This window comes from Dioscorea cayenensis, chromosome 11 (genome assembly GCF_009730915.1).
Source record: "Dioscorea cayenensis subsp. rotundata cultivar TDr96_F1 chromosome 11, TDr96_F1_v2_PseudoChromosome.rev07_lg8_w22 25.fasta, whole genome shotgun sequence".
NCBI classification, from domain to species: domain Eukaryota; kingdom Viridiplantae; phylum Streptophyta; class Magnoliopsida; order Dioscoreales; family Dioscoreaceae; genus Dioscorea; species Dioscorea cayenensis.
The window spans coordinates 20,981,157-21,008,701 of record NC_052481.1 but is presented as its reverse complement, the minus strand read 5'-3'; the positions used below and the strand labels follow the sequence as shown (position 1 = coordinate 21,008,701).

The 27,545-nt window shown below is 36.7% G+C and overlaps 6 protein-coding genes across 7 annotated transcripts; 3 read left to right on the top strand and 3 right to left on the bottom strand.

Annotated features, from left to right (window-relative positions):
- Positions 1-143: 143 nt before the first annotated feature.
- On the bottom strand, positions 144-3,369 carry LOC120271507 (thioredoxin-like). The gene is given in 3 exon segments (XM_039278193.1): positions 144-567; positions 570-685; positions 3,003-3,369. Coding segments are annotated over 3 exon segments (570 nt in total). The 5' UTR covers positions 3,253-3,369; the 3' UTR covers positions 144-363.
- A 1,945-nt stretch (positions 3,370-5,314) lies between these two features.
- LOC120271506 (luminal-binding protein) lies at positions 5,315-9,262 on the top strand. Its single transcript, XM_039278192.1, has 8 exons — positions 5,315-5,489; positions 6,268-6,535; positions 6,624-6,838; positions 6,938-7,180; positions 7,563-8,042; positions 8,128-8,282; positions 8,365-8,447; positions 8,553-9,262. The coding sequence occupies exons 1-8, from the start codon at positions 5,432-5,434 to the stop codon at positions 9,049-9,051; spliced, it is 2,001 nt and encodes a 666-aa protein (XP_039134126.1). The 5' UTR covers positions 5,315-5,431; the 3' UTR covers positions 9,052-9,262.
- A 222-nt stretch (positions 9,263-9,484) lies between these two features.
- Positions 9,485-12,912, bottom strand: LOC120271849 (acyl-CoA-binding domain-containing protein 1-like). Its single transcript, XM_039278528.1, is given in 7 exon segments — positions 9,485-9,730; positions 9,892-9,989; positions 10,642-10,657; positions 10,659-10,734; positions 11,839-11,942; positions 12,043-12,148; positions 12,387-12,912. Coding segments are annotated over 7 exon segments (1,014 nt in total). The 5' UTR covers positions 12,833-12,912; the 3' UTR covers positions 9,485-9,562.
- Positions 12,913-15,056: 2,144 nt separating this feature from the next.
- On the top strand, positions 15,057-17,486 carry LOC120272393 (APO protein 1, chloroplastic-like). Its single transcript, XM_039279217.1, is given in 7 exon segments — positions 15,057-15,089; positions 15,180-15,236; positions 15,999-16,366; positions 16,541-16,610; positions 16,612-16,710; positions 16,713-17,186; positions 17,188-17,486. Coding segments are annotated over 6 exon segments (1,227 nt in total). The 5' UTR covers positions 15,057-15,089; positions 15,180-15,215; the 3' UTR covers positions 17,383-17,486.
- A 100-nt stretch (positions 17,487-17,586) lies between these two features.
- Positions 17,587-19,714, bottom strand: LOC120272392 (glucan endo-1,3-beta-glucosidase-like). 2 transcript variants are annotated; one of them, XM_039279215.1, is made up of 4 exons: positions 19,551-19,714; positions 18,478-19,457; positions 18,106-18,406; positions 17,587-18,025 (listed from the first exon to the last, which is right to left on the bottom strand). In XM_039279215.1, exons 1-4 carry the CDS (start codon positions 19,603-19,605, stop codon positions 18,000-18,002), a joined length of 1,362 nt encoding a protein of 453 aa, XP_039135149.1. In that variant the 5' UTR covers positions 19,606-19,714; the 3' UTR covers positions 17,587-17,999. The 2 variants fall into 2 exon arrangements, with proteins under 2 accessions (XP_039135149.1, XP_039135150.1); XM_039279216.1 differs by having other exon boundaries at positions 18,478-19,454.
- Positions 19,715-24,743: 5,029 nt separating this feature from the next.
- LOC120271751 (receptor-like protein EIX2) lies at positions 24,744-26,625 on the top strand. Its single transcript, XM_039278429.1, has 2 exons — positions 24,744-25,826; positions 25,894-26,625. Exons 1-2 carry the CDS (start codon positions 24,744-24,746, stop codon positions 26,623-26,625), a joined length of 1,815 nt encoding a protein of 604 aa, XP_039134363.1.
- The last annotated feature ends 920 nt before the right edge of the window (positions 26,626-27,545 follow it).

Here is a 27,545-nt window from a genome sequence, read left to right as displayed (position 1 = left end):
TCAAGAAAATTTGGAAGCATTCTGCTTTGACGCTATCTGGCAAAAGATCAATATCAAAATGAGAATTGATAATAATATTTCAAGCATAAGATTGCTTTGTTTTCACATCTCATCATTTATAATATAATCGACAGACAGAAACAGAGATGACAATATTTCAAGCTTAAGCAGAGTAGGTAGGTTTGGGTCAATGTAACATCGGTACAACCAGTGGCACCATCTTTCAAACTGCAATATAACAGAATTATTGCAAGAACATGAAAAGAAAGTGTGACCTCCATGATTATATACAGAAGTTACAGAGGGGTCATTAACAGAAGACCTAATTGGAACTGGCTCAACTTGAAGAAACCAACTAATCACTTACTGCCCAACGAATTTGTCGATGCTCGTAACCAACGTACTTTCTGGCACAGCCCCAATAATGGTATCTTTCTTCTCGCCGCTCTTGAAGATCATGACAGTGGGTATGCTCCGAATTCCATATTTGGTTGCTATGTCTGGGTTCTCATCGGTGTTGATCTTATAGCATTTCAGTTTACCCTCGTAAGCTTTTGACAGTTTTCCCCGATGGTTGGAATAAGCATGCGGCAGGGTCCACACCATGGAGCCCAAAACTCAACAAGCACAGGGCCTTCAGACTTTAAAACAAGTGACTCCCATGTGGCATTTGTCACATCTGGAACTGCATGAAGAAACATTGATATGCATCGAGAAAGTAAATGTGATGTAATACTGAACAAATACCAAGCTTAAAAAGTGAGACAAGAAAGCTAGTTTTTCCAATTTTTTCAAGGAACCATCACAGAAATATCAATAAGAAGACTGCAAGGAGCTACAGTTTTATAATATAGGATCTTGCGCCAAGGAAAAGAATGAAAGCAATGCCAAATAAGCAGCTATATAAAATATATTATGAGACGTGGACATTAAGAGAAGTCATCAGACATGAAGTTAAATGAATTTCGTGTACAAATAGATACAGTTAGTTAATAAGAAACTTTAACTGACCATTCAAAATATAATAATAAGTTTCGCAAAATAAAGCTATTTAGAGTAATAAACTTGATTAACTACTTAATCAGAAAAAAAAAGTATAAGGGAACTATTTTAGGATGAAAAACAAATATTTTTCGCACATTTGATGCATTGGTTATAGATAATTTCAATTTAGGATCACCGAAAGTGCAAGCTTCTCAGTAATGCAACACATGTTGGCAAATCCTCAAAAGCATATAGATTATCAAGAACCACAAACTCATCAGCAACGATTGGAATCCATGAAGATCCCTGGTAACCAGCTTCAAAGAGAATGTCCAAGGCGTGGTGGCAGTGGGTGTCTAATAGAATGAGCCCCCAAAAAGGAGAAAAAAAAAATTCCAATCCAGACCACACAAATATCCATGGAAAGCATATAAAGTAAATTTCTAGGTGTAAGCAACATTTTCACTAATGAGACCTTGACAACAATCCATTCATCTATTTTGACCTAGCTGCACTATGTGGTATTCCTAGGAACAGAATCAGAGTCAGCAATGACCAACGAAGTACAAAGATGAAATAACAATTATAAAATGTGAAGAAATACGTGCATGATGGATGTAATAGATATGCTCCTGATCCAGCAACCATGCTGACATCCTTGGTAAGGGACTAGATCTCAAATTAACAAATGCACCGCCATATTCAAAAAGAAACGTAGAATTATTGATAGGAAGTCAACTATTGACAGTAATAGATTTAAATAGTTGGACTTAGCTGTACTTTCTTGATAATGACAAGAAAGTACAAAGATGAACACGTCAAAAGTTTCCAGAGATACTTCCACCATAGCATATAAAAGATATTTTTGTCTTTTAACAACTATGCTGACATCCTGAGTGAGGGACTTGCGCTATTCAAATAAAAATTCTACCAACATATTAGAAAGGAAGATAGATTTGTCACAGTGTAGCCTATCAACTATTTCACACTAATCAATACATCTAGTTTAACTTGGTTGCACTGCATAGTCTACATGCTACACCTAGCGACAAAACCAGAGTTAAAAATGGTCAAGAAAGTATAAAGATGAACCAGCAAAAACTAAAAATGTAAATAGATGCTTCCCTGATAAATATAAGAGATACTTCCCCTTTCAAAAACTCAGCAAACATCCTTGGCAACAGACTTGGTGTTTCAAATCAAGAAATACGAGAATATGTTAAAATAAATAATAGAATCGACCATATTAGCCAATGAATGACATCAATTATGCCTCTCATCTGCTGAAATTATCTCCAGAAAAATATAATAATTCAATACCAGGAAATTTACTTTACAAAGTAACTCAAAATGTACATGACAATAGAGTCAGCACAATATTCATTCCCACAGTCAAACAGATTACCACACATTCACCGGTTTGCCTAAACACATCTACTAATACTTCCCCAACTTGAGAATAGGCTTATCTAGTCTGGGCAGCACAAGGATAAGGCTCAGAACTGAGATGTGCAAGACCAGATATCTAGCTTCTACATGCCTATAGCTTAGCAATACCATTAGTATTAAAGGAATGATCTTGTTTCAACCTCAATAAAATCCAGAAACAAACGAAGCAGAGGTGCAGTTAGTTGTGCCTCAAGCTGAAGGTTATACCGATGTAGGAAAATTCCTCTTTTCCCGGTTCACAAGATACGTCACACACAGCTGAGGTAAGACAAAAAATCAAAACAACAAACAAGGTATATGGCATAGTGTTCATACAATGTGATTCAAGTAAAGAAGCAAAAATTTAAAAATCCAATCAGATTTAGAGAAAGATGAAAAAATAATCAAAGAAGAGCCCCTCAAAATCACAGATCTACTAGCAAATACAAATAACAGAAACAAAAAAAGTTCGACTTGCAAGAATTAATCAAAGGGATTGAACACCAAAAACTCAACCATACCAAATTCCACATCAAAACCCACGGAAAAGTGGGTGAAAAAAGCGAAAACTCAAGAAAATCAAACAATACCTTCGATGGCAGTCTCCTGGGCTTCACAAACCACTGAACCACGACGACCAACTCTCCGGCTCACTGCCGCTGCCAAAAACCGAGGCGGACGTCTTGAAACCCTCAATCCAGTGAACGTCGGCAAAATCCTCGAACTCCGGACATCGAGAGCGGCCGAGACTGGGGAAAAAGCGGCGCGTGGCGAAGAAGAGATGGTGCTGAGAGAACGACAGTGAGGAGCGGGAAGTGATTGGAGGATGGCGGCCGCCATTGCACAGCGAGAGAGATTGATCGATCGAGAGATTTGGGAATTCTAAGCGAACATGCAAAGAGAGAAGGCTCAATGATGGAGCTCGAGAGAGCGAGAGAAAACGAGAAGATGATGCGAGAGTGGATAGAGAACACCCGCTTTGCTTGTGATATGGGTTTATATGGGCCTACGGCCCACATTCGTCATTAGGTTATTGGGCCTTCTTTTCATAATTATGGGCCTTATTAAAAAATAGTTAAATTATTATTTTTTTTTTACATGCCACACCCGAGCATAAGGGAATTACTTGCTCTTCAATTAATTAAACAAGTCGTAGAATGTCCACAGTTGGAAACAATACGGTGATAAAAAGAGATAGATACAAATAGATTAGACAATTTAGATAAAAGTACTATATATCATAATTTTCACTGTTCTACTATTTATAAAACACAATGTCACTATTTAGTGGAGTGAATAACCATTTAATTGAAATCCAACTGTTTATTATGAATGTTCATAGCTTTTGAATCAGTGATTGTTTATTAATGATGCGACATATGTATATATATATCCCTAATTTTGTTGAAGTCATTGAAATAACTAAAGCAATAAAATGCTTGTATGTTAAATGCGATTTGTCCAGATAAATTTTAACTTTATAACAAATCTCACATGATTAATAATTTTTATTTTTTCTTAAATATTTTAAAAAGCTTTTATTTATCATAGAAAGTATAAAAATATAGGATCTTATAACTGCTTTATAATCTCTCATCCTATATGGTTTCAGTAGTTCTAGAAATAATTAACATATTCTCAACACTCACGTAAGATTCATGCGATAATAAGCTCTGGTACATCATAGCAAATGGGTGTTTCACTACTAAAACCTTTTACATTTTCATGAATCAAGGTGGTAAGATCTGTTTGACAATCGAATTCTCACCTTAGAAAATCGAGTAGTTAAATGAAGCAATTGGTTGCCAACTATTATATGTGTACTTTGCCATGTAGAGATCGAATCAACAGATCATCCTTTCCTTCAGTGCCCCTTCATTGATTGCATATAGAGTTATTTTTCTCATACTTTTAGCCCCCCCCCCCTCTTGACTCTTTGAAGGGATTGTGGAGCCTCATGGAGACCTTGGCTTTCCTCAACCCTTAAAGGATATTAGGGATCTGATAGCTAGGGCCACCATTTGTAACATTTGGTTGAAATGGAATGCACACATTTTTTAAGATTATTTTTCTTCGCTCGCATCCATCATTTTTAAAGTCATTCTTATGTTGCTTTCATGTATTGGTGCAACTCTAAAAACTATGATGGTGAAATTGGAGGACTCAATTGCCATAACCAAAGTCACCCTTGAGTTCCTAGGGAACCATATAAAGGTGAGCGACGATTCTAAAAGAGCTGTCTAGATAGAGGGTGGTGCAACTGCCCACCGACGTTTCCTTGTTCTCTTTGGCCTTTTGTTTTTTTTTTATTCTTGTTGGTTTTAGTTGTTGTACCATGTTTGTTTTTTTCCCCATTTTTAATGGCCTTTTTTTTTGTTTGTACTCTTTAAATCCACTCATAATGAGTTTCTTTTCTGTCTTTTTTGTTGGTTTTGGTTGTTGTCAGTTTATATTTTTGGTTTCCCTTCCATTTAATTTATCATGGTTTATCCATTTTTTTTTTAAATTAGTTATGATATGTATATAAATTATTTTCACAAAATTATTTGTAAATTTGTCCTAAATTTCCTATTTCAACAATTATTATAATTTTTCTTAAAAGCTTCAATTTTTTTAAAATAAAAAAATTGGGCCGGATCAAGTTTGGGCGGGAAGGCCCAGAATCAGTAACGTGCCATCCGATCTCTCTAGAAAACAAGTGACCTCTCATCAGCCGTAAACTAAAAACACGGACGGCCAGGATCATCCCAACAGTAGAAGCTCTCCCATTGGCCAGGCACTCAAGAGGTCGATCTCCTATTGGTCCACGTCATCACTGATGACATGTCCCCTGGTTTGCAAATGGGGTTGAATCCCCGTTTCGTCTCCAAACTTGCTATAAATTACGATCAAACCATCTCTCTCTTCGTCACCATTTTAGAATTTAGAAACCTAAACCTCTTAGTGCGCGCTCAAGAGAAGAAGAAGAAGGCTAGAGAGAGATCTTAGATCCATTTGGAGGAGCTCCGGTTGAGGATCGATGGAGCGATCTTCGAGGAATCGTAGCGCCGTGGTTGTTCTTGGGCTTTTGCTTGCTGGTGAGCTTTTTTTACTGGTTGTATATTGTGTGGTTTTGTGAATGTTGTGGATCTGATCTTGTTTGTAGGGTTTGATCCTTTGGATCTGTGTTTTTTATTTTTTTTTTGTTTTGATCTTTGTTCTTTTTGTTTTGCTTCATTTTGAGTTTTGAGATTATTTGATCGGTTTTGCTTGAAACTTGGTGTTCTTGTATGGATCCAGGAACTCGTTGTGCTTTTGAGCATTGTTTAACTTTGATAGCTTTAGTGCGAGAACCTTTCTTAGATTGCTTTGACGTGTGGCGAAAGCTTTTCTTAGATTGGTTTGAGTACTTGTGTTTAAAATTTTTTTTTTCTTGTTTTGATCTTGTTTGTATGTTAGCTTATTGTATGTCTTATTGAATATATTGCTTAATTTGTGCAGGAGTTGATAAAAATTGTCAATTTTTTCCATTTTGCCTGAAATTCGTTTGAACTCAATGTATGCAACATGACCTTAATTAAAATATATCTGCTATCTAATTGCTATGAATTGACTACCGAGTGATTTGTTTACGTCAATATATTGTTATGGATATGATTTGGTCCCTATGTTGCATACTTTGGACGTTATAACGTGACGGATGACAGTAGACTACAAAATAAATCATAATATTTCATAATTACTTTTTGTTTGCCACTAAGCAATATGCTTGTTGTGGGTCGATTATTTTAGCATTTTCTGCCCTCTTGAGTCAGCTATGGTATTGAACATTTTATAGAATCAAAGATGTTCTTATGCTGAATATTTCTGTGGCAGGATGTCTGTTTGCATTCTCAATTGCGAAAGAAGAAGCCACTAAGTTGGGCACGGTTATTGGAATTGATCTTGGGACAACTTATTCATGTGTTGGTGTGTATAAGAATGGTCATGTTGAGATCATAGCCAATGACCAAGGTAACCGCATCACCCCATCTTGGGTGGCTTTCACGGATAGTGAAAGATTGATTGGTGAAGCTGCAAAGAATCAGGCAGCTGTGAACCCTGAAAGGACAGTTTTTGATGTCAAGAGACTCATTGGAAGAAAGTAAGTGAATGTTTGGTCAGCCAGACATAAGTCAACCTACTTGCATGATGGCCTTGATCTGATAACAGTTCATTCTTTGATTTTACAGGTTTGAAGACAAGGAGGTGCAACGGGACATGAAGCTTGTCCCATACAAGATTGTGAACAAGGATGGTAAACCTTACATCCAAGTGAAGATTAAGGATGGGGAGACCAAGGTCTTCAGCCCTGAGGAAATCAGTGCTATGATTTTAACCAAAATGAAAGAGACTGCTGAAGCTTTCCTTGGAAAGAAAATCAAGGATGCCGTTGTTACTGTACCAGGTAAGTGGACACCATTCCTTATTTGTTTGTCTACCGTAGAAGTGTCATGTGGGTTTTTTTCCTGGTAAAATAACATCCATTTTGTCTTAATTGTTTCAGCATACTTTAATGATGCTCAGAGACAGGCAACCAAGGATGCTGGCATTATTTCTGGTTTGAATGTGGCCAGGATCATTAATGAGCCAACAGCCGCTGCCATTGCTTATGGTCTTGATAAGAAGGGTGGCGAGAAGAACATCCTTGTCTTTGATCTTGGTGGTGGTACTTTTGATGTCAGTATCTTGACAATCGATAATGGTGTTTTTGAGGTCCTTGCCACCAATGGTGATACTCATCTTGGAGGTATAAGCTTATGCCTTAGTATTTCCTTTATAGAACCATTTAGTTTTCAAACCAAGTGTATGATTATTGGATACATTATACATACAGTTGATACCACTTGCTTTATCTGATCCATAGCTCACCGATGGTAGGAATTGTGATGTGATACCATAGCTAATTTTTTGCACATCAAATTTTGAAGCCCAAGTTAGATTAAAAGAACGGTTATGTTGGAGTATCTGATAAAAATAATACATGCAGTCTAAATAATTCATTTAAGCTGCGTGTAGCCTATTACTTCTCGATACACAAATATTATAGATATCTATGGCCTTTTATACTTGGTGGATGTAATTTGTATAGTTTAGTTGTGGCCAAGGACTAACTAGTTGTTGATCTGCAGGAGAGGATTTTGACCAGAGAATCATGGAGTACTTCATCAAATTGATCAAGAAGAAGCATGGTAAGGACATCAGCAAGGACAACAGAGCTCTTGGCAAGTTGAGGAGGGAGAGTGAACGTGCCAAGAGAGCTTTGAGCAATCAACACCAGGTCCGCGTCGAGATTGAGTCTCTCTATGATGGCATGGATTTCTCTGAGCCTCTGACCCGTGCTCGGTTTGAAGAATTGAACAATGACCTCTTCAGGAAGACAATGGGGCCTGTGAAGAAGGCCATGGAAGACGCCGGACTGGAAAAACATCAGATTGATGAGATTGTCCTTGTTGGTGGTAGTACTAGGATTCCTAAGGTTCAACAGCTTCTGAAGGATTACTTCGAAGGCAAAGAGCCCAACAAGGGAGTCAACCCAGATGAGGCTGTTGCTTATGGTGCGGCTGTGCAAGGAAGCATTCTCAGTGGAGAAGGTGGTGAAGAGACCAAAGGTAAAAAGATCAGCCGACCATCTTTATACACACCGGAAGCTTGATAACCTTGACCTCTGCTAATATGTCAATATTTTATACGCAGATATCCTCCTGTTGGATGTTGCACCTCTTACTCTTGGAATTGAAACTGTTGGTGGAGTAATGACCAAGTTGATTCCGAGGAACACTGTCATCCCAACCAAGAAGTCCCAAGTGTTCACCACTTACCAGGATCAACAGACCACCGTCTCCATTCAGGTATACATCTCCACATTATTCTCACTGAAGCCTTATGCCGTTGTGTTGAGACTGAAGTTAATGATCATCACTTGTTCTTCAGGTCTTTGAAGGCGAAAGAAGTCTCACAAAGGATTGCAGAATGCTCGGCAAGTTTGATCTTTCTGGAATTCCTCCAGCACCAAGGTTTGCCTCCATTACTTAATTGCTACTGAATTATTCTTTGATTTCTGTGGTATCTGTCCATGAATGAAGGAAATAACATAAGCTCTTGAACTCTTGGTTGAACAGGGGCACTCCACAGATTGAAGTCACATTTGAGGTTGATGCCAATGGTATCCTGAATGTTAAGGCAGAAGACAAAGGCACAGGGAAGTCTGAAAAGATCACCATCACCAATGACAAAGGTCGTCTGAGCCAAGAAGAGATTGATCGCATGGTTCGTGAGGCCGAAGAGTTTGCAGAGGAAGACAAGAAGGTGAAGGAGAAGATCGATGCCCGAAACCAACTCGAGACTTATGTATACAACATGAAGAACACAATCAATGACAAGGACAAGCTTGCTGATAAACTCGAGAGTGAGGAGAAGGACAAGGTTGATGCGGCATTGAAGGAGGCACTTGAGTGGTTAGACGATAACCAGAATGCGGAAAAGGAGGATTATGATGAGAAGTTGAAGGAGGTTGAGGCTGTGTGCAACCCAATTATCTCTGCAGTGTATCAGAGATCTGGTGGTGCTCCAGGAGGTGCTTCAGAGGAGGAGGAAGATGACTCCCACGATGAGCTTTAGATGGTTTTTTATGGCTTCATATTTCTTTCATCTGTTTTGATCCTTGGTAGAGGATTAAAGATGCCGGCATTACTTAGTTGTTTAGGAACTGTGTAACTTTTTTGTAACACTGATGATATATGGGAACATAAAGCTATGCAACCCAATTTCCCTTTGGCTGGACTTCATTGATTTTGTCTTCCAAGAAAGACTGGTTTGCCGGTTTTAAGAATGTTATTATATTAGATATCTAATTTTTTTTCTCCTTTAAATTTCTTATTTTTGTTTTTTCTTAAACGAATATATATGTCTATTATTGTCAAACCTTTTTCCCTGTGTTTTCTTAAGTTCCAAAAATAAATTACTAAGTAATACAAATTAGAATTAGATGAAGCATGCTTTCAGTCATCTTAGTATGAATGCTTTTGTTATAAAAATACTAAAAAGCCCTCGGCTTCTCATATACAAAGGAAAAGAAATTGGTGCGTAGTTTCAATGAAACTAGAAGTAAAACAATCAAATTTGTGTTCATTCAATTAGGAGAGCTCATAAACACCCACGACGATCCTAAGAGGTCACCCGGAGTATTGCCATCTTTGTCTTTCAAGTTAAGATTCGCATTGTGCTCAACAAGCAGCTTCGCTATGGCTTCGCGCTCACAGAGAACAGCATAATGCAATGGAGTTTGGCCTTCATGATCCTGCACCACCAAAAGAACATCAAGTTATGCCGAATTAAGAGTTCATAGGTTTTTGTTTTTTTACCATTAGCTTAAAAATATATATCATAGATCACGATAATGAGATCAACACAACCAAGATAACAAGGAAAATGGTCAAGAGTATAGAATTTATCTTTTACCTCCGCATTTACATCTGCACTCCTATGAATAAGAATCTCTACCACATCAAAATGGCCACGATCGACAGCCCAATGAAGAGGAGTCCGTTCTTCACTGTCTGAAATACACGAGCAGAAACAGAAAGGAAAAAGAACTCAATAATAGCCTCACCTTAGAGAACTTGCTTAAAACAAAAGCATGTTATTTCCTTTCATTCAATATTATGACAAGCTTGAGAAATTGAGGAAAAGGTAGGTAAGACCGGAAGAGTTATCTGTTTTGACCCATTCCAGACTAAGTCTCATAGTTTCTCTTATGTTCATGCATGGGACTATTTAGTTCATTCATCTGTACACAATGCTAAACTTAATCAGAATCAAGGTTGGGTATCATTTGGAGCTTCTGATTAATTTCACATGGTACACCATCGAATAGGGGTCGCCAAACTAATAACATCTTAAATTTTATTCCAATCTACTAAAGGGAATCAAGCTCTGCAACACTAAATTTGTTAAACTCCAAACACTTACCTGCAGAGCGTGAGATATATGCTTCATCATCAGTGTACAAGGTTTTCAAAAGATTTTACAAGCATGCTAACTAAAAAGAGTTTTGTAACGCAACTGGTCTAAGGAAAAAATAATAGAGAATTGTTTCAGGATCATTTGATTGATTCTAATATGGGTGTATCAGATTGCTAAATTAGTTCTAAATAGTATAAGCCATTGGTAAAATAAATTGTAAGAGATGGGAAAAAAAAAGATACAAACCCCTCAAATTTATTGAAAACTCCATTCTCAATGCAGGAAAGCAAGTCTTCCATTTTTCCTTCCCTAGCAGAAACATGAATAGCATCTAACTTTCTGCAAATTAGCCAAAAAGAAAAGCATCAATGAGATGAATTAATAGATTCATGACATCAATCCATAACCTTCAATCATTAAGAAAATAAGCGCAACATCAAATGTTCACATTAAATAATTGCGAGAGCATCAATTTATCAGAACAGAAAGCATCCCAAAAGGCATATATCTTTATAACATATCAATGGCATCCTTGCCCTTCTCAATAATTTTACGCTACTTTTAGTATATGGTAGCAGTAAAGAATGATAAGAACTAAATCTGTAATACAACTCAAAGTCCCAAACAAATGAAGGGCACACAGCATTTGATCTGGTCCCTATTCAATTAGCAGAATAATCATATCAGATGCAGCATCAATGAACTGTCAATGAGTGATTAGCCTAAGGGCATAATCCAGTTTCAAAAACCAATTCAAAGGTCAATCAACTTTGAAGATCCAATTCAAAGGTTAACAAAACAACATGAAACATCAAAATGCAACAATTATAACTCACAAACTTAAGTACTCATTCAGTCTATGTGCACCATTATCTAATTTTATCAATTTTAAACACATTGTGAATCCTCGCAATTCATTTCCTTAATCAAACAATTTAGCATCAAAGAAAACCAAGTCCAGATCAATTTTAGGAAAAAATACAGAGTATACTGCCAGTAATCTATGCAGGGAGAAGATTGCACAGCAAGAGCAACAGAAAGTAATTCAAAGAGAGATTGCACAGATGCAATTTCATAACCAAAACTGGTTGCAACCATAAAAGGGAAACAACAATGGAACCATAAATCAAATCATTCATGCAGTTCAAATTTCCTAACAGGTAGAAACAGAGAAACTACAGACTTCCGGAAAATGACATATTCCTATGTTCAAACAATAGCATAGGTACAGCAAAACACACCACATCCTACCTACAGAAGAACAATAATCAAAATAATACATCTCAATCATCACAAAAACCCTAAACCGTGCAAAATTATGATAGAATTGGGCCAGAACTAATTAAGTATCCAAATACTAAATAGACAAGATAGACATGTAAAGCACTATTGAGTCACAGATAGATAGAACATTCACAAATGAAAGGGCATGAAGAAACTTACAAATCATTATCAACCTCTTCCTCATAAATAAAGCTGCTAAAAACCGGGCCCATATGTCCTTTATCAGAGCTAGACGCAGAACCAACAGCACCCTCGTCTCTAGCCTTCTATTACCATAAAACACAACCCAGCAAAAGACATTTCAAAAACTGTAAAAAATCACAAGCAAGACAAATGAGAAAAGAATTGGATAAACCAACTCACTGAACTAGAATTGCCAGCCCAATTAGGATACAGCTCTGTGACAAGCATAATATATTTCTGCATAGCTTCTTCTGGAGGCATATCACCCAATTTCTGCCATGCATTCCTTGTACATGTCACCAAAGATTTATATTTTCTATCACAATACTGCTAGATAACAAAACAACAACAAACACATTGACTTCAAATATTACAAAATCACTTCCAATAAACACACAATTGCTATTGATCTCAATGTCAAAGGATCAAGTTTCTAATTTTCCTCCTCCAAACATATCATAATGCCAAATGCATCAGTAAAAGAATGAAAGAAAAGAATTTAAAGGAAAATTTAAGAGACGGACCATTTGGCGCGCGCTGTCATCTTGATCGCAGAGGGCTGCGGCGTTGTACAAGGCCCTTCAATGGCGACCTTATAGAGCCCATAGAGCTGCAACTGCAACTCATTCGAGACTTTGGAGGCCATCCGGTCAGCGGCGGCAGCGGCCACAAAGGTCGTGGCGGCGCTGAACGCCTCATCAAGCTCTGTGCTCTCAATCCCCTCCCAATCATCATCACCATCACTCTCTCCTCTCAAAGACGCCTCCTTTACCGACACCCCTGCATCTTCCTCCAAAACCCTAGGCTTGGCAACCTCAGAAGCGCCGGAGGTCGGTTGTACAGATTGGTCGGCGGCTCCAGTGAGGCGATCTTCGTTCAAAGACACGACGACGGAGATTAGCTTAGCGACGATGAATGAGAGAATGACACCGAAGAAGACGGCCTGGCCGAGCTCCATCCAGTCTCCCATGGCGACCGAGAAAGAGAGAGAGAGCTTGAACTAGTTGGGATCGAAACCCTAGGGAGGATCAATGGATGAAGATTGGATTTGGGGGGCGTTGGCGTGGGACAACGAGGCCCCTCGTTTTTGCGAGGATGGAATTCCAATGCGAAGACGAAGACGTACCAAAGCAAAGCGCTTTTTATAGGAAAAAGCAAAAGACGATGAAGAATATATAACTTAATGCTTTTGAATATTCCTTTTTTTTTAATATATATATATATATATATGTATATATACATTATTTTTATTTTAATATTTTTTATTTTTAAACTTATTTTATTTTATTTTTATTTGCAGAAACCTCGCTAAGTTTTGTCATAATCGCTAACCAGCCATTTTGGCATTTATCGCAGATCGGATCCCTCACGTGAGGGTGCTTCACCTGAGTCGTCGAGCGTGACTTCCAAGCTGATCCCATCTCACGTGCGGCGAAAGACTGGGTCGGCATGAGATCACGTGTTCATCCTTTTGCTCCGTACATTGCGCTTTTTCTCAGATATTGTGATAATTACTAAAGTTTATGGGATTTTGTTTAAAATGGAATAAAATTAAGGTTTGAAACTATTTGAAAACATATTGGGCAATTGAGATATAAGAATAAAAATAATTTAAATAAATATATATACATAGATATTTAGGGTAAAATATTTAAATAATCACTTAATTATTTAAGTATGTGTTTTTTGATTATTAAATTAGGTGATATAAACTAGGGGTGACGGACAAAACCGGGTCCGGGCAACTATTACTATAAATAAATAAACTTGTTACTGAGCCCGATTTTAAATCCGGACAAACCTAACTTGTTTGGACTCCGTTTCTTTTAAAACTAAGTTGTCTAGATGTCTGAATCCTATAAATTACATTTAACTTCACTCAAATATTAAATTATAAAAATAATTTAATTTACATTAAATGCAAAAAAAAAAAAATTCAACAATCCAAAACTCAAATCAAATCATACAAAATTCCAAATCTTAATTAAAAAAAATCACATGAGTTTGAAGTTTTTGGAAAATTGGGCTTAAAACAATTGAGCTCATGATTTGGGCTTTTAAATTTTTAAATGTACAAAAGCCTGGTTGTCCGAATTTTTTTGTTCGAACCCGGCCCGGATTAAATTCGGACAATCAAACATTGCCCGAACCTGGCTCGGATTAATACAACTTTTGTCCAAACCCTGAAAGGACAAAACCGGGCCGGCAGCCCGGACAAAATATTGCCACCCCTAATATAAAATGCCATGTCAACTCACCATGTCAGTGATCAAAATAACCTAAGTTGGGTGACAGAATTAATTTTTTTTTTTTATAATTGAATGATCTAAATAGAAATATTTGAAAATTTGAATGATTATCTATAGTATTTTACCATATATATCTTTTTACTAATTTATTATTTTTAGTTTTTTTTTTTCTAATGTCCCATTGAAGTAGTAGAGCTTTTAATCAATAGAATTTTTTTTTTTGAAAAAATAGAATTTTTATATATAGGTGAATATAAGGATTTTAATATAAGAATTTTTGTTTTTATTTTTTTCCGGCCAAACTAGTATGATGAATATAATTTTTTTTTTTATAAAAAAATTATGAGCAGAATGTATAAAAGAATTTTAAATATATATATTTTTAGGAACCGCCTGGCCCGTAGTAGTAGCTACTTGTAGTTGTATAGTGAGAGGTCTCGAGGTCGAGCACCTCGATCTCTGATTCGTATTTAAGTGCTCACTGTGGGAGTTACGTGCGAGGGATTCACTCGTTCTCCCTCCAGGGGTTGCGTAGGCGGGGAGATTATCGCTCAGGTCGTTCATGCGCCAGCGTGACCTGTGACACGTGCACTGTTTTGTCGACATCGACTTTGTCAAAAATAAAAATAAAAATAAATATATATATTTATTTATTTTTGCATTAAATGATTTGATTATAACTTGCCCTATTTAATTGTCTTTAATAACCTAGAACGAAAAAAGAGTTTATTAAAAATTAATTGGTGAACTTTAATTAGTATTGTGTAATTAATTTAATATAATTAGAAAATCATATATTATCTTATACTTTGCACGAATCATAAAGACCATGTGTTACTTTCAGGAAGGTTGAGTTCGATAAATATCTTTTTATCGTCAAATGCCCCCTGGTGAAGGGGAAGAAGGAGAAGAGCTTCAAACCCTACATTCATTGAAGAAATCATCCTTTCTCTCCTTTTTGTTGTTCTTTTTCCTAGGGTTTGATTCGGCTCCCATGCTTCTTTTTCCAATTTTTTTTAGTTATTAGACTATGTTTCATTTTTCCTTTCTTTTCTGATTTGTTTACAGGTTGTTTTTTGAGCGTTTTGGATATTTAAGCGACCCATGATTCATGGATTGGTGAAGGTATTAGTGCCATGTGTTTTTACTCCATGTTTCTTGTTGGTTTTGAATGATTTATCTTAAAATGTTGGAGATTAATCTTGGTAGTTGTTTGTGGTTGTGAGGTGGTGTTTGAGATCAAAATCGAAACTGGTGGTTTTGTTGATAGCTTGAATGAGAAGAGGTAGAGTGAGAAAATTGGAAATAGCTGATCACCAGGCTAGAAAAGAAGTTGTTGAGGCTGAAGGAGTAAAAAAGATGGTTTTTTTAATGAATCATTCATCAGAAGATCAATGGTTGTTGATAACATTGTCAGAAGATCAGGGATTTTTTATGAAAGTTAATTGTGTGTGTGTGTGTGGGTAATATTGTAGTGATGAAACTATGACCATTCACCTGTCCTATCTCTTATTTGGTTGTAATAGAATCATGACTGCATTCTTTCTGATCTATGAAGTGTGATGTGGGTTATATCAAGTAACATTCTGTGCCTTAGTCTTAGTGTGTGAAATTTAAAACTAGCATTTCTGTTTGCGAAGTCTGGAATGATGGAAGAGTCTTCAACATGGTGCAGTTTTCTCATGTGAATCATTGGTGGCTGTTTCACATCTATGAGTAATGAGTTTGCAGTCAAGTTCTATGAATCATCCATGATTGTTAAGGCATTTCCTTTACCTATCTAAGTTTTGGAAGACAATGCTGTCGCTCATATATTAGATATGAACATTTTGTCAAAGATCTTATGTCTCTAGTCTGTAATCTTGTAGTTTTTCTCTTTGGATGCAGGTTGGGTATCAACCTCTCCATTGTTTTGTACAAAAGAAAATTGGACTTTCGGTTAATGTTTCTCTTGAACCAGACAATCTTCCATCAACTGAGAAATTTCGCAAGTATAAGCAAAATGTTGATCTTCCACCAATATTACCGAAAAACAAAAAGAAACCTTATCCTATTCCAGTCAAAAAGATGTTAAGGGCTTCTAGGGAGGACAAAAGGCTAGCAGAATTGGGGATAGAAAAGCCACTTGAGCCACCAAAGAATGGATTACTAGTCCCTGAGCTAATTCCTGTTGCTTATGAGGTAATAGAATATTGGAAGGTGCTGATTAGAGGTGTGGCACGGCTTCTGACTGTTGTCCCTGTCTATGGTTGTAGGTGAGTTGATGAGACATAATGCCATCATTTTCTCTTGTTGTTATCTGATCTTCAAGTAGTTTTAGCGTTTAACTCCAGTTTATGGCTTTTATCTGCATATACTTGCATCATAATTGACTTATATTCAACCATGTTGACACTTGGTTTGTTCTTGTTGACAAATTCTTTTCTCAGCAAGTGTTCCGATGTCCATGTTGGTCCTGCTGGCCACCAGATCCAGAATTGCTATGGCTCTGGAAATTCCCCAACGCAGAAGTTATCATTCATGGGTCAGAGGCTCCATAAATGATGTTCTTGTTCCCATTGAATCATACCATCTCTTTGATCCTTTTTGGCGCCGCATGAAAAACATGAGACACGGTTCAACTATGACCGGATACCAGCAGTTATTGAACTTTGTATCCAAGCTGGGGTTGATTTACCACAATACCCCTCACGTAGAAGAACCAAGCCCATTCGTATGCTTGGAAAGAAAGTGGTTGATATAGGTGGTTATATGGAGGATCCAAAGCCATGCCAATCAGAAGATGCCATGGCCCTGCTAGCAGAACTCGATACATATGGAGCTTATAATGTTCGCCACCCTTGTCAGAAAAATGAGAAAAGAAAACTTGCAGAGACAACCATCAAAGCGTATAGCACAGTCAGACGGGGTGTAAGACAGTTGATGCGGAAGTACACTGTGAAGGCTTGTGGGTATTGCACAGAGGTTCATGTAGGGCCGTGGGGACACAATGCCAAGCTCTGTGGTGCATTCAAGCACCAGTGGAGGGATGGGAAGCATGGATGGCAAGATGCTACGCTCGATGAAGTGATTCCTCCCTAATTACGTGTGGCATGTACAGGACCCCAAAGGCCCGCCATTGACAAGCAAGCTAAAAAAGTTCTACGGTAAAGCACCAGCGGTGGTGGAGCTATGTGTGCAGGCAGGTGCACAAATACCTGATGCTTACAGGCCGATGATGCGGATTGACATTGTGGTTCCAGACTCAGAAGAAGCAAAACTAGTAGCATAAGGTCTTTTACTGAGACTTATACTCACTCGCTTGTCTTATAATGTCAAAATTGTTGAAACTTGTTATCCTTGATATTTTGGCTAATTATATGATTTTATTTCATATTGTCTTCAAGTTTATTAATATATATGATTTTAGATGCATTTTTTTCAGATGCAAGCCAATACATGGTATCTTGACTTCAATCGACGCAAATGCATAACTTGATAGAGTGATACTCTGGCTTATATCTTTATATCTTCAAGTTTGTAAACTATGTAAAACACAAATTAAACATATATTGTTTAGATTTGATTCAATACAATATATATGCAAAATTTTTATTTATCAAATTAACTAGCAAGGCATAACTATGATTCGGAAATCTTTGATCTTAAGGCATCATGCTTGACAAATTTGTGTCTGAGAAAAAAGTTTCAATTACAATGACAATAAGGTAAACAAAAAATCATTACAACCCAAGTTTCTGAAAATGGACAACGACCTGAGTTACTACAGAAGGACACCAATAGAAATGCTGTGATACATCATTCTATTTACCAACAGTAATACAAAGGAAAACAAGTGATGGATGCTACGGCTTGAATTGCTTTGTTTTTTATGGCAATGCTTCCCTATTAATTGAATTTGCAGCTTCCATAACCTGCAAAGAAATTCCAACAATCTCAATCAGACAAGAATCTATGGTGAAATAAATCATTAGACAAAGAACCGCAAAATTACTTGGGTCTGTGGTGGTGATCTCTCCTGTTTGGCCAAAGTCACAGTTATAGGAATTCCTCCCAAATGCCTGGAAGTATTCGTTCATGGCATACGCAGCATGCGCTCGAGTAATGTCTGGTGAGAAGCAAATTCCTCCTGGTAGTATGGGATTGCAATCAAGGCCTTGGCTGCAGACAAAATCTATGTTCTCCTGCAATGCCTTTATGTCAGCGTTCAGCTTTGGAATACACCATTGCTTCATTTGACCTTGGTCTGGAACCTCTGGAGGCACTGTTGAGCGCACAGGCATAGGTAATTCTCCCTGTAAAACTTAGAGATTAAGTATCTGAGAATGTAGACATTTTTTCACCTAAGTTTGTTATATTTGCGTACCTCTGATCGAAGAATTCCTATGTTGTAAACAGGAGTCATGTCGGGATGAAACAGGCCAAAGTTCCTCTCAGATATAGGCCCCGGCTTGAGATCTTCATTGAAAAGTGAGAAGATGTATGTCTCAAAGGTTCGATTCGGCATGAGTGGTGTCCCAACACCAGATGTTACATGCTGAAGAAGCATTGCATTGTAGTCACGGGCACTCTCAATATCGACTCCAGCCTCCGATTCATCTCCAACTGATGGCCAGCCTGTCTCAGATATAACAATTTCGATGTCAGTGAATCCCAACAGCTTCATTGCAGAGTACACTGCATCGAGCTGTCCGTCTAGCATGTTTGTGTACACCAGCCCTGTATTTTCATCAAACACTCTAGTGTTTCCTCTGAAAAGAGCATAATCAAGAGTGTCAGCATTGCAGCCAAAGAAAGGATATGCATTAACCATGAAAGTCGAATTAGTGGCTCTCAAGAAGCTCAGCATTGGCTTGATCACTTGTGTATCATATCCCTTTCGGAATTGCCCTGTAGAAGGCGGGGTGGAGGTGGAGAGAATGCTGAGGGAATGTGTCGATGAGACCTTGATACGGTGGTGCAGCTCAACACCTGTGAGAGCAGTGTGTATGTTTTGCATTGCTGGGACAAGGCTGCTGATGAGGGACTTGTTTGCAGTGGAGAGGACCTCATTGCCGACAAGAATACGGGTAATATTTGTTACTGGAATGTGAGGGAGAATTGTGACACGGACCCAATGCTGAGCAAATGAAAGGTTGGTTAGTTTTGGTATTAGTTCATTTGGTATGGCAAGGTTGATTGATAGATTTGTGCTGGCGAAAGCTTGGAGAACGAAAGGATCTGCATCGAAGAGCTTCACGCCAGTTATTGTTGTTGTTTGGGCAAGGAACCGGGCAACTTGGGGTGGTGGTGGGAGGTTGTTTGCTAGCCTGCCATAGTTGACACCAATGGCAGCTCCATGCACTGCTGAAAATGTGCGTCATATGGATTGATTGATTTATGCATGCAAATTAAGTTTAATGAAACAGTGAAGTTGTTTTTGAGGTTTGAGAAGTTTACCTTGAATGAAGAAGAAAGCAAAGAGAAAGGTGAATGCAGAGATGGTTGTGGCCATTGTTGATGAGAACTGATCAGGAAGAGGTGAAGGAGAGAGTTGTTAAGAAGAGGATGATCAGGTGCTTTACAAGATACTTTTCTTTGGTTTTGGGTGTTGGAGATGCGTACTCAACTCATCCCTGTTGTTTTTGCGTGACTTTTGAATATTTTTACTTTTGCCTTTTTGTTTTTTGTTTTTGTTTTTGTTTTCTGTTTTTCTGAATTTTAAAACATTGATCCTAAGGAATCCATCGAAACATAAGCAAAGAGGCTGCTAGATTTTTTGGTGTCTACAAGAGGATTTTTTTTTTACAAAATAGATAAACCATATTTATTAGAAATAAGGGACAAGTACAACATAGCTAGAAGACAGAGGCGCCTTCAGACAAGGCTAGATTTTGGTGTCTGGCAAGAGGATTTCATATAAACATTTGAATTTTTATTATTATTATTATTATTATTATTATTATCTATACAATTTATACAAAAATAATATTAAAAGTAATATATAATCTGCTCTTGAGTGTTTTTAATGAATAAATTTAAATTTTTATTACATTTAAGTTTTGTTTATATTGCTTTATAATATCAATAATTGGAAAAATTTAATTACGTTTATTTGTTTTGTCATGATAAATCTCATAAGGCTGCTCGAAATTGATGATATCTGATAGTTTATTATATAAATTGTTTAATCATATATCCATAAAAATTTTTATATAGGGATAGCAAAGACCAGGGTACTCGGTTTTTCGGATTGCAAAAACTCGACTCACATCCTCGGTTTAAATTAGTCTTATATATTGGATATCGGATTCAAATTTAAGTTTTATCGATTTTTATAAAAATTTTTTATATAATAACATTACATAAAAAAATAGATATAATAAACTTATAATTTACAAAAAAAATTAAAATATTATAGTATACTCTACACAACAAAAAATAATAAAAAAACTTTATCAATCCTAAGCGGTGCAAAAAAAAAAAAAGTTTCGGAAGCATCAAATGTCTCATCAATAATGAAGCAAGAGAGAAGATGGGATTGATGAGGACCTGTAGAGAGGAATTAAAAGAAAAACAAATATATTTTAAAGATATTATATTAGGGAATTGGATATATTCTTTTTACTTTTAGCCCATGTAAAATTTAAAATTATATATATATAGCTCTAAAATTGTTTAAATCAAGGATTTGGATTTTTTTTTTATACTTTTAGCTTTTGTAAATATATATATTTAAACCCAGTTTGGATTTGGGTACCCAGTTTTTATTTTCTTTCACCCGTACTCCTTTTGAAGCTTGGAAAGGTATGACTATTGTTAGTTATTTGAGAATATTTAGCTGCATAGCATACTCCATGATAAATTCTCACAATAGACAAAAGTTAGATGATAAATTAGTGAAATGCATATTCATTGGTTATTCAAATGAATCAAAAGTATATAAGTTATATAATCCAGTGAATGGAAAAGTAATAATAAGCAGAGATGTTGTATTCAATGAGGGTGCAAAATGGGATTGGAATACATAAGCAAAAATACAAGAGAGGATTTCAATCGAAGTTGCTGCAGATCCTGTACTCACATCAAGCACTAACAATTCAGATGATGGAACCACACCAAACAATAACAATTTAGATGGTGGACCACACCAAACAACAACAATTCATTAAGTACAAACGACAGTAATTCCTCAGATGGAGAAACTCCAGTTTCAAAGGTCATAACTTTAAAAGAATTATATGAAGAATTATATGAATCTTGTTGCTATGCTTTTACTGTCATGGATCCAATCACCTATGAAGAAGTTGCTTCAAAAAAAATGGCAAGAAGCTATGAAAGAAGAAATCACATCAATTTTGAAAAATAAAACATGGGGACTTTGTGATCTACCAGAAGGAAAGGATACCATTGGCTTAAAATGGATATTCAAAACAAAATTTCATGCAAATGGAACTTCAAAGGCACAAAGCATGGTTAGTGGCAAAGGGGTATTCACATCGGCAAAAAGTGGACTTTGAGGAGTTATTCTCACCAGTTGCAAGGTTGGAAACAGTAAGAGTTCTTCTAGCAATATCATCACAACAACAATGGCCAATTTATCAACTTGATGTGAAAAGTGCTTTTTTGAATGGAGAGGTTCAAGAAGATGTGTTTGTTGATCAACTAGAGGGATTTGTGATTGAAGGAAGTAAAGATAAAGTCTATAAATTAAGGAAGGCTTTATATGGTTTGAAACAAGCTCCAAGAGCTTGGTATAGCAGGATAGATCATTATTTCATACATCATGGGTTTGAACGAAGCGTAAATGAACCCACTTTATACAAGAAGAAGGAGAAAGGAAGCAATGATATGTTACTGGTTTGTTTGTATATTGATGACATTATTTATTTAGGATCCTCGCAATTGTTAATTGATGAGTTTAAAGCATGAATGATGAACACTTTTGAAATGAGTGATATGGGACCAATGCACTATTTTCTTGGGCTGGAAGTGAGACAAGGGCATGAAGGAATATTTGTTAGTAAAAGTAAGTATGCAGAAAATTTATTAAACAAGTTTAACATGCAACAGTGTAAGAAGGCTTTGACTCCGATGAATGCAGAGAAAATTCAAGGCAAAGATGGCAGTGGGAATATAGATGCAAAGATGTACAGAAGCCTAATTGGAGGATTGAATTATTTGGTCTACACCAGACCTGATATTTCATTTTCTGTTAGCATGGTGTCTAGGTACATGAGCAATACTACAAAACTTCACTGTGCTGTAGCCAAGAGAGTGCTGCGCTACATTGCAGGGACAATTAACTTTGGTCTTTGGTATGGAAGAACTTCAAACTTTAAACTAATTGGGTTTACTGACAGCGACTTGGCAAGATTATTAGATGATTGAAGAAGCACTTCAGGAAGTGTGTTTATGCTAGGTACCAGTGCAATTACATGGAGTTCTCAGAAGCAAGAGGTAACTGCGCTTTATCAACAATGGAGACAGAGTATGTAGCGGCTACATCATCAGCATACCAAGCAATATGGTTAAGAAGATTACTTGAAGACATGGGCCAAGTTCAAGTTGAAGCAACTGAGATTTTTTGTGACAGTAGATTAGCAATATCCATAACAAGAAATCCTACAATGCATAGAAGAACTAAGCATATGGATATACGATTTCATTTTATCAGAGGCCTTGTGGCAGATGGGAAGATTATTTTGAAGCATTGTGGAATTGATGAACAATTGGCTGGTGTATTTACAAAGCCACTCCCCATCCACAAACATAATTATTTCAGATATATGTTAATGCAATTATCCAAGTGACAGCCAATGTGGAATGTTGTGAAGCAATTAATTTAGTTTCAGTTGTCAATTATTTGCAGTTATATTAGTGTTGTTTCATGAATGCAACCTTTGACAGAAGGATGCAATTAAAGAGTGTAATTGCTATTATAAATGTCTCAGATTGTAATGAGAATATATTCATTCGTTTTATTAATTAAAAGTTAGTTACATTCTTTGAAATCTCATTCTCTGCAAATAATTCCATTTTCTGTTTTTTACTCTTCAATACTACGCTTTTGTACGTGCAATGTTTCATGGACTTTGCTAAATAATTAAAATATTGTTTTATTAGTCTTTGGGGTTACGGGGTGATGGACATGAGGAAAGTGGGAAGAACCTACCGGGTTGTTTGGTTGAACAAGTTGTGGAATTGAAGTTTGTGACCCTTGTGAGTCTAATTTCACTGCACTTTCACATTTTATTTTTTTTAGAAAAACTCAAAGCGTGAAGCAGAGGCTTTGGGAATTTTTCCACCTTCCCAACACTTTCCTAAAGTAAACATTGGACTCCATCTCTACACGACTCTTTTGAAACCGAACTCCTTGGAAGAATTTTAACTCAAATCATAATATTCAACATAATGCTATTACTTAATTTTCCCAATATATTGAGTTTATTGACAAACTAGCAATAAGTACCGTTCACTTAAAGGAGTTAAAGGATAGACAGATATGGAACTGTATCAGTTATGATAACCTTATAAAAATTTACCATGTGTGTTGAACTAATATGCATGGTAACGCAGGGCCTATCACGTGCGCCTAATATGATATATAAAATACTATAACCCCATAATGATAAATTTTCTGCTATGTAATCCTAGAGGGGTGAAGAATATAACTCCTCCTATAGGAAACCTATAATTAGACCCAATGTACAATACTGGTCTAAGTAAACAATGAATAACCAATGATTTAATTATAGTCCCACACGGAGGTGTTTCATGTTAAATATTGGTTTGATATCTATGTTCATTGGAATGAAGCCAAAATTTGATGTCTTTTAATCCAACGGTCTACATTACTCTATTGTTTATATAAGGTATGTAGAGAGTGGAAAGAGTGAAAAAAGTGCAGAAGAGAGCTTTTGTTCTAGCTTGATTGCATTAAAATAAGATAAAATTTTTGTTTTTGAGATGAAGTTCAGTTTTTAGAACTTGGTAATCCTCTTGTAGCTTTGTACTTATTTCTTGTACTATTGTTATTTCTCGTAATATAGTTAAGCATTGTCCTCCCGCTGATGTAGGTTTGTTTTTTAACCGAATCATGTTAAATTTGGTATCTCTTAATATTGTTTTTGCATGAATGTTTGTATATCCTTCTTGTATTGTTTATTTATTATGCTATTGCTAAGTGTTTTTGATATTGTCCATTAATTGTTTGATGAATTGCTATACTAGTTACGCTCTTTCTCATGTGAAACAGTTCAAACCAGCACCTGCACCCAATTACGTACGGTCAAAGTGAGGAACCACTACATAGTGCAGTGGTTCCCTTCAAATCATAATACTCATGAGTCTAATGCTTCTACCGCATAAATATCCCAGTAAATCGAAGTGCTCTTGCACCTGCTTCACATTCCTGATTTTGATGGAAGAAAATTTTAATTCAGCAAGATACAGCTCGTGGCCTTTGTTTAAAAAAAAAAAGAAAAGAAAAAGAAAAGTAAGATATATACAGCTCGGTCAATTCATCAATGGCGGCTTTTGTTACATGCTTTGGTCCTACAAATTGAGACACTTTTTTCTTAACGCAAGTAATTAGCCTTATTTATATATGACACGAAAAGCCCATTGTCTTAGCTATCATCACATGTAGCAATGGATTATGCCATGTATGTGCTGCTACAACTCGTAATACTATTGTCAGTAGTCCTCATTAATACATCATCATGCAGTGCTTGCATGGAGAGTGAGAGAAGAGCTCTTCTTGAATTTAAGAAACACATAAAAGATCCAAACAACAAGCTGTCATCTTGGGTGATGGGACAAAACTGCTGCTCATGGGAAGGAGTGCATTGTGACAACCTCACCGGCAACATTGTTAGACTGGAGCTCAAGGGTCCGGATCATCAGATATCAAACGAACATTACTTGCAGCTGAGAGGTGAGATCTCTCCATCTTTGCTTCAACTTAGACATTTGAATCATGTTGACCTGAGTGGCAACTTCTTCAATGGAACAAGTATTCCATCATTCATTGGTCAGTTCAAACAGTTGATATACCTCAATCTCTCTAATTCTTACTTTCACGGAGCAATTCCTTCAAGTTTTGGAAATCTATCCAGTTTGCAGACTCTTGACCTCTCATATAATCATGGAATTTATGTTGATGATCCTGCTCATCAATGGCTTTCTCATCTTACATCATTGCAACACTTGGATATGAGTGGTGTCACCTTGCTGGGCAACATGTCTACTAGCTTGTTCCTAGCTCTCAACAAGCTTCCTTCCATAAATGAGCTGCACCTGTCCAGATGTAATTTAGAAAAGCTTCCTCTTTCCTATCCTCATTTCAACTTCACATCTCTATCCATTCTTGATCTCTCTTACAACCATATCAATTTCTTGGGGATTTCCTGGGTGTTCAACATCAACAGCCTTCAATATCTAGACCTCAGTTTCAATGGTTTTCATCAGCTGACCACGTACTGGTCTTCCAGAATGCTAAATGGATATATTGATACTAGCCAACAGAGTGAGATTAACCTACATGAAAGCATAGGCAGTCTTTGTAGCTTGCAAACTCTAGATCTGTCTGGGTTAAATATCAACAAGACACTTGTTGAACTTGGAGGCCTTTTCTCTGGCTGCCTTAAACATAGTCTCACTCATTTGCAATTAAGCTCCACTGATCTTAACGGAGATATACCAGATTGGATTGGGGACATCAAGAATCTCAGGGTTCTTGATCTCTCATATAACTTATTTATCTGGCTCTGTTCCTTCATTCGTAGCAAAACTTGCACAGCTGGAATATATAAATCTTGCTTATAATCGGTTGAGTGGCATTATATCTGAAGAACACTTTACTCAACTAGAGAAATTGGAAACACTTGATATGTCTGGTAGTGCACTGGTTTTCAGAGTGAGTTCTAATTGGGTTCCTCCTTTTCTTCTCAACGAATTAAGAATCAGCACTTCCACAGTTGGTCCTGAATTCCCAGCATGGATTCAGACACAACACAAGTTGAATACACTTGATTTGTCTGAAAATGAAATCTCAAGCACAGTGCCTCATTGGTTGTGGAACTTGACTACTCGCAACCTTGTCCATTTAGACCTCTCTAGTAATCAGATTCAAGGGATGATACCCAAACTCTTAACTTTCTCTCACATTGAACACCTTTATCTTTCTGCTAATTTGTTCTCAGGTCCTTTACCTGATTGGTTGTGTCAAATGAAGGGAATTGTAGCACTTGATATCTCTATAAACCATTTATCAGGTGAACTCCCTAATTGCTGGTCGGATTCATCTGCACTATCATATATAAATTTGGCATACAATAATTTATCTGGAGCTTTACCAAACTCAATTTTTAATCTTCGTAATCTAAAGTCACTACTTTTGAGCCACAATAAATTGTCTGGTGAGCTCCCTGATTCCATGAAGAACAGCAGCCAATTGCTCGCTCTTGATCTTAGCCACAACAACTTCACTGGAGACATACCAACATGGATGGGAGAATGCCTATCATTTTAAACTGTCCTCATGTTAAAGTGGAATGCCTTTGTTAATCACATCCCACAGGAAATTTCTCAACTCAAATATTTACAAATACTTGATTTGTCAAGCAATAATCTCTCGGGTCCTATTCCAAAGAGTTTGAGCAACTTGACTACCATGCAAATGCTTCAAGGAACTTCTGATATTTTGCTCGAATATGGTGGAACAGTGTTCTTGAGTTTTATTTATGATAGATCTCGTATTCGATATGTAAGTTACATGGACTTTTCTAGTAATGAGTTATCAGGGAACATCCCGGAAGAGTTAGGAAATTTGTATGGTCTTCAAAGCTTAAACCTCTCTGGAAATACTTTAGAAGGTGAGATTCCGGACAAATTGGGTAGAATGAAGCAACTGCAATCATTAGACTTATCAAGAAATAAGCTCTCAGGGAGTATACCTGCAACTTTATCAAATTTGACTTTCTTGAGTCTCTTCAATGTATCTTATAACAATTTGTCAGGAAAGATACCATCAGGTAACCAATTCAACACATTCAATGATCCCTCCATTTATGTTGGAAATCATCTTTGTGGATATCCTTTAAGTGACAATTGCACTAAAGATGGTGGAATATTTAAAGAAAAACTAAGTGATGCAATGGATGAAGACGATGGGATGCTATGGATGTACATTGGATCTTTATCAGGGTTTGCAGTGGGATTCTGGACTGTTTGGGGTATTTTAGCATTCAAGAAGAAGTGGAGGTATGCCTATTTCCATTGCATGGACAACTCGTTTGACAAGATTTATGTTTATGTTGCACTGTGCTTCACAAGGATGAGGATCAAGATGATAACAACGAATCATTAGAATGGGCATAAAGGTTATACATATACGTTTCCAATGTTGTATATATTTATATTTCTCCAATGTACTTTTTTTTTTTAATGAAG

What these genes read in the sequence shown, in the direction of transcription:
- LOC120271506 (XM_039278192.1), top strand. Translation starts at nt 5,432, where the DNA reads ATGGAGCGATCTTCGAGGAATCGTAGCGCCGTGGTTGTTCTTGGGCTT. An exon ending in TCTTGGGCTTTTGCTTGCTG is followed by an intron (nt 5,490 to 6,267) that starts GTGAGCTTTTTT and finishes TTTCTGTGGCAG; the next exon opens with GATGTCTGTTTGCATTCTCA. An exon ending in GGAATTCCTCCAGCACCAAG is followed by an intron (nt 8,448 to 8,552) that starts GTTTGCCTCCAT and finishes TTGGTTGAACAG; the next exon opens with GGGCACTCCACAGATTGAAG.
- LOC120272392 (XM_039279215.1), bottom strand. Translation starts at nt 19,605, where the DNA reads ATGGCCACAACCATCTCTGCATTCACCTTTCTCTTTGCTTTCTTCTTC. An exon ending in TGCTTTCTTCTTCATTCAAG is followed by an intron (nt 19,458 to 19,550) that starts GTAAACTTCTCA and finishes GCACATTTTCAG; the next exon opens with CAGTGCATGGAGCTGCCATT. An exon ending in GATCACCACCACAGACCCAA is followed by an intron (nt 18,026 to 18,105) that starts GTAATTTTGCGG and finishes ATTTCTTTGCAG; the next exon opens with GTTATGGAAGCTGCAAATTC.
- LOC120271751 (XM_039278429.1), top strand. Translation starts at nt 24,744, where the DNA reads ATGGATTATGCCATGTATGTGCTGCTACAACTCGTAATACTATTGTCA. An exon ending in GGGACATCAAGAATCTCAGG is followed by an intron (nt 25,827 to 25,893) that starts GTTCTTGATCTC and finishes AAACTTGCACAG; the next exon opens with CTGGAATATATAAATCTTGC.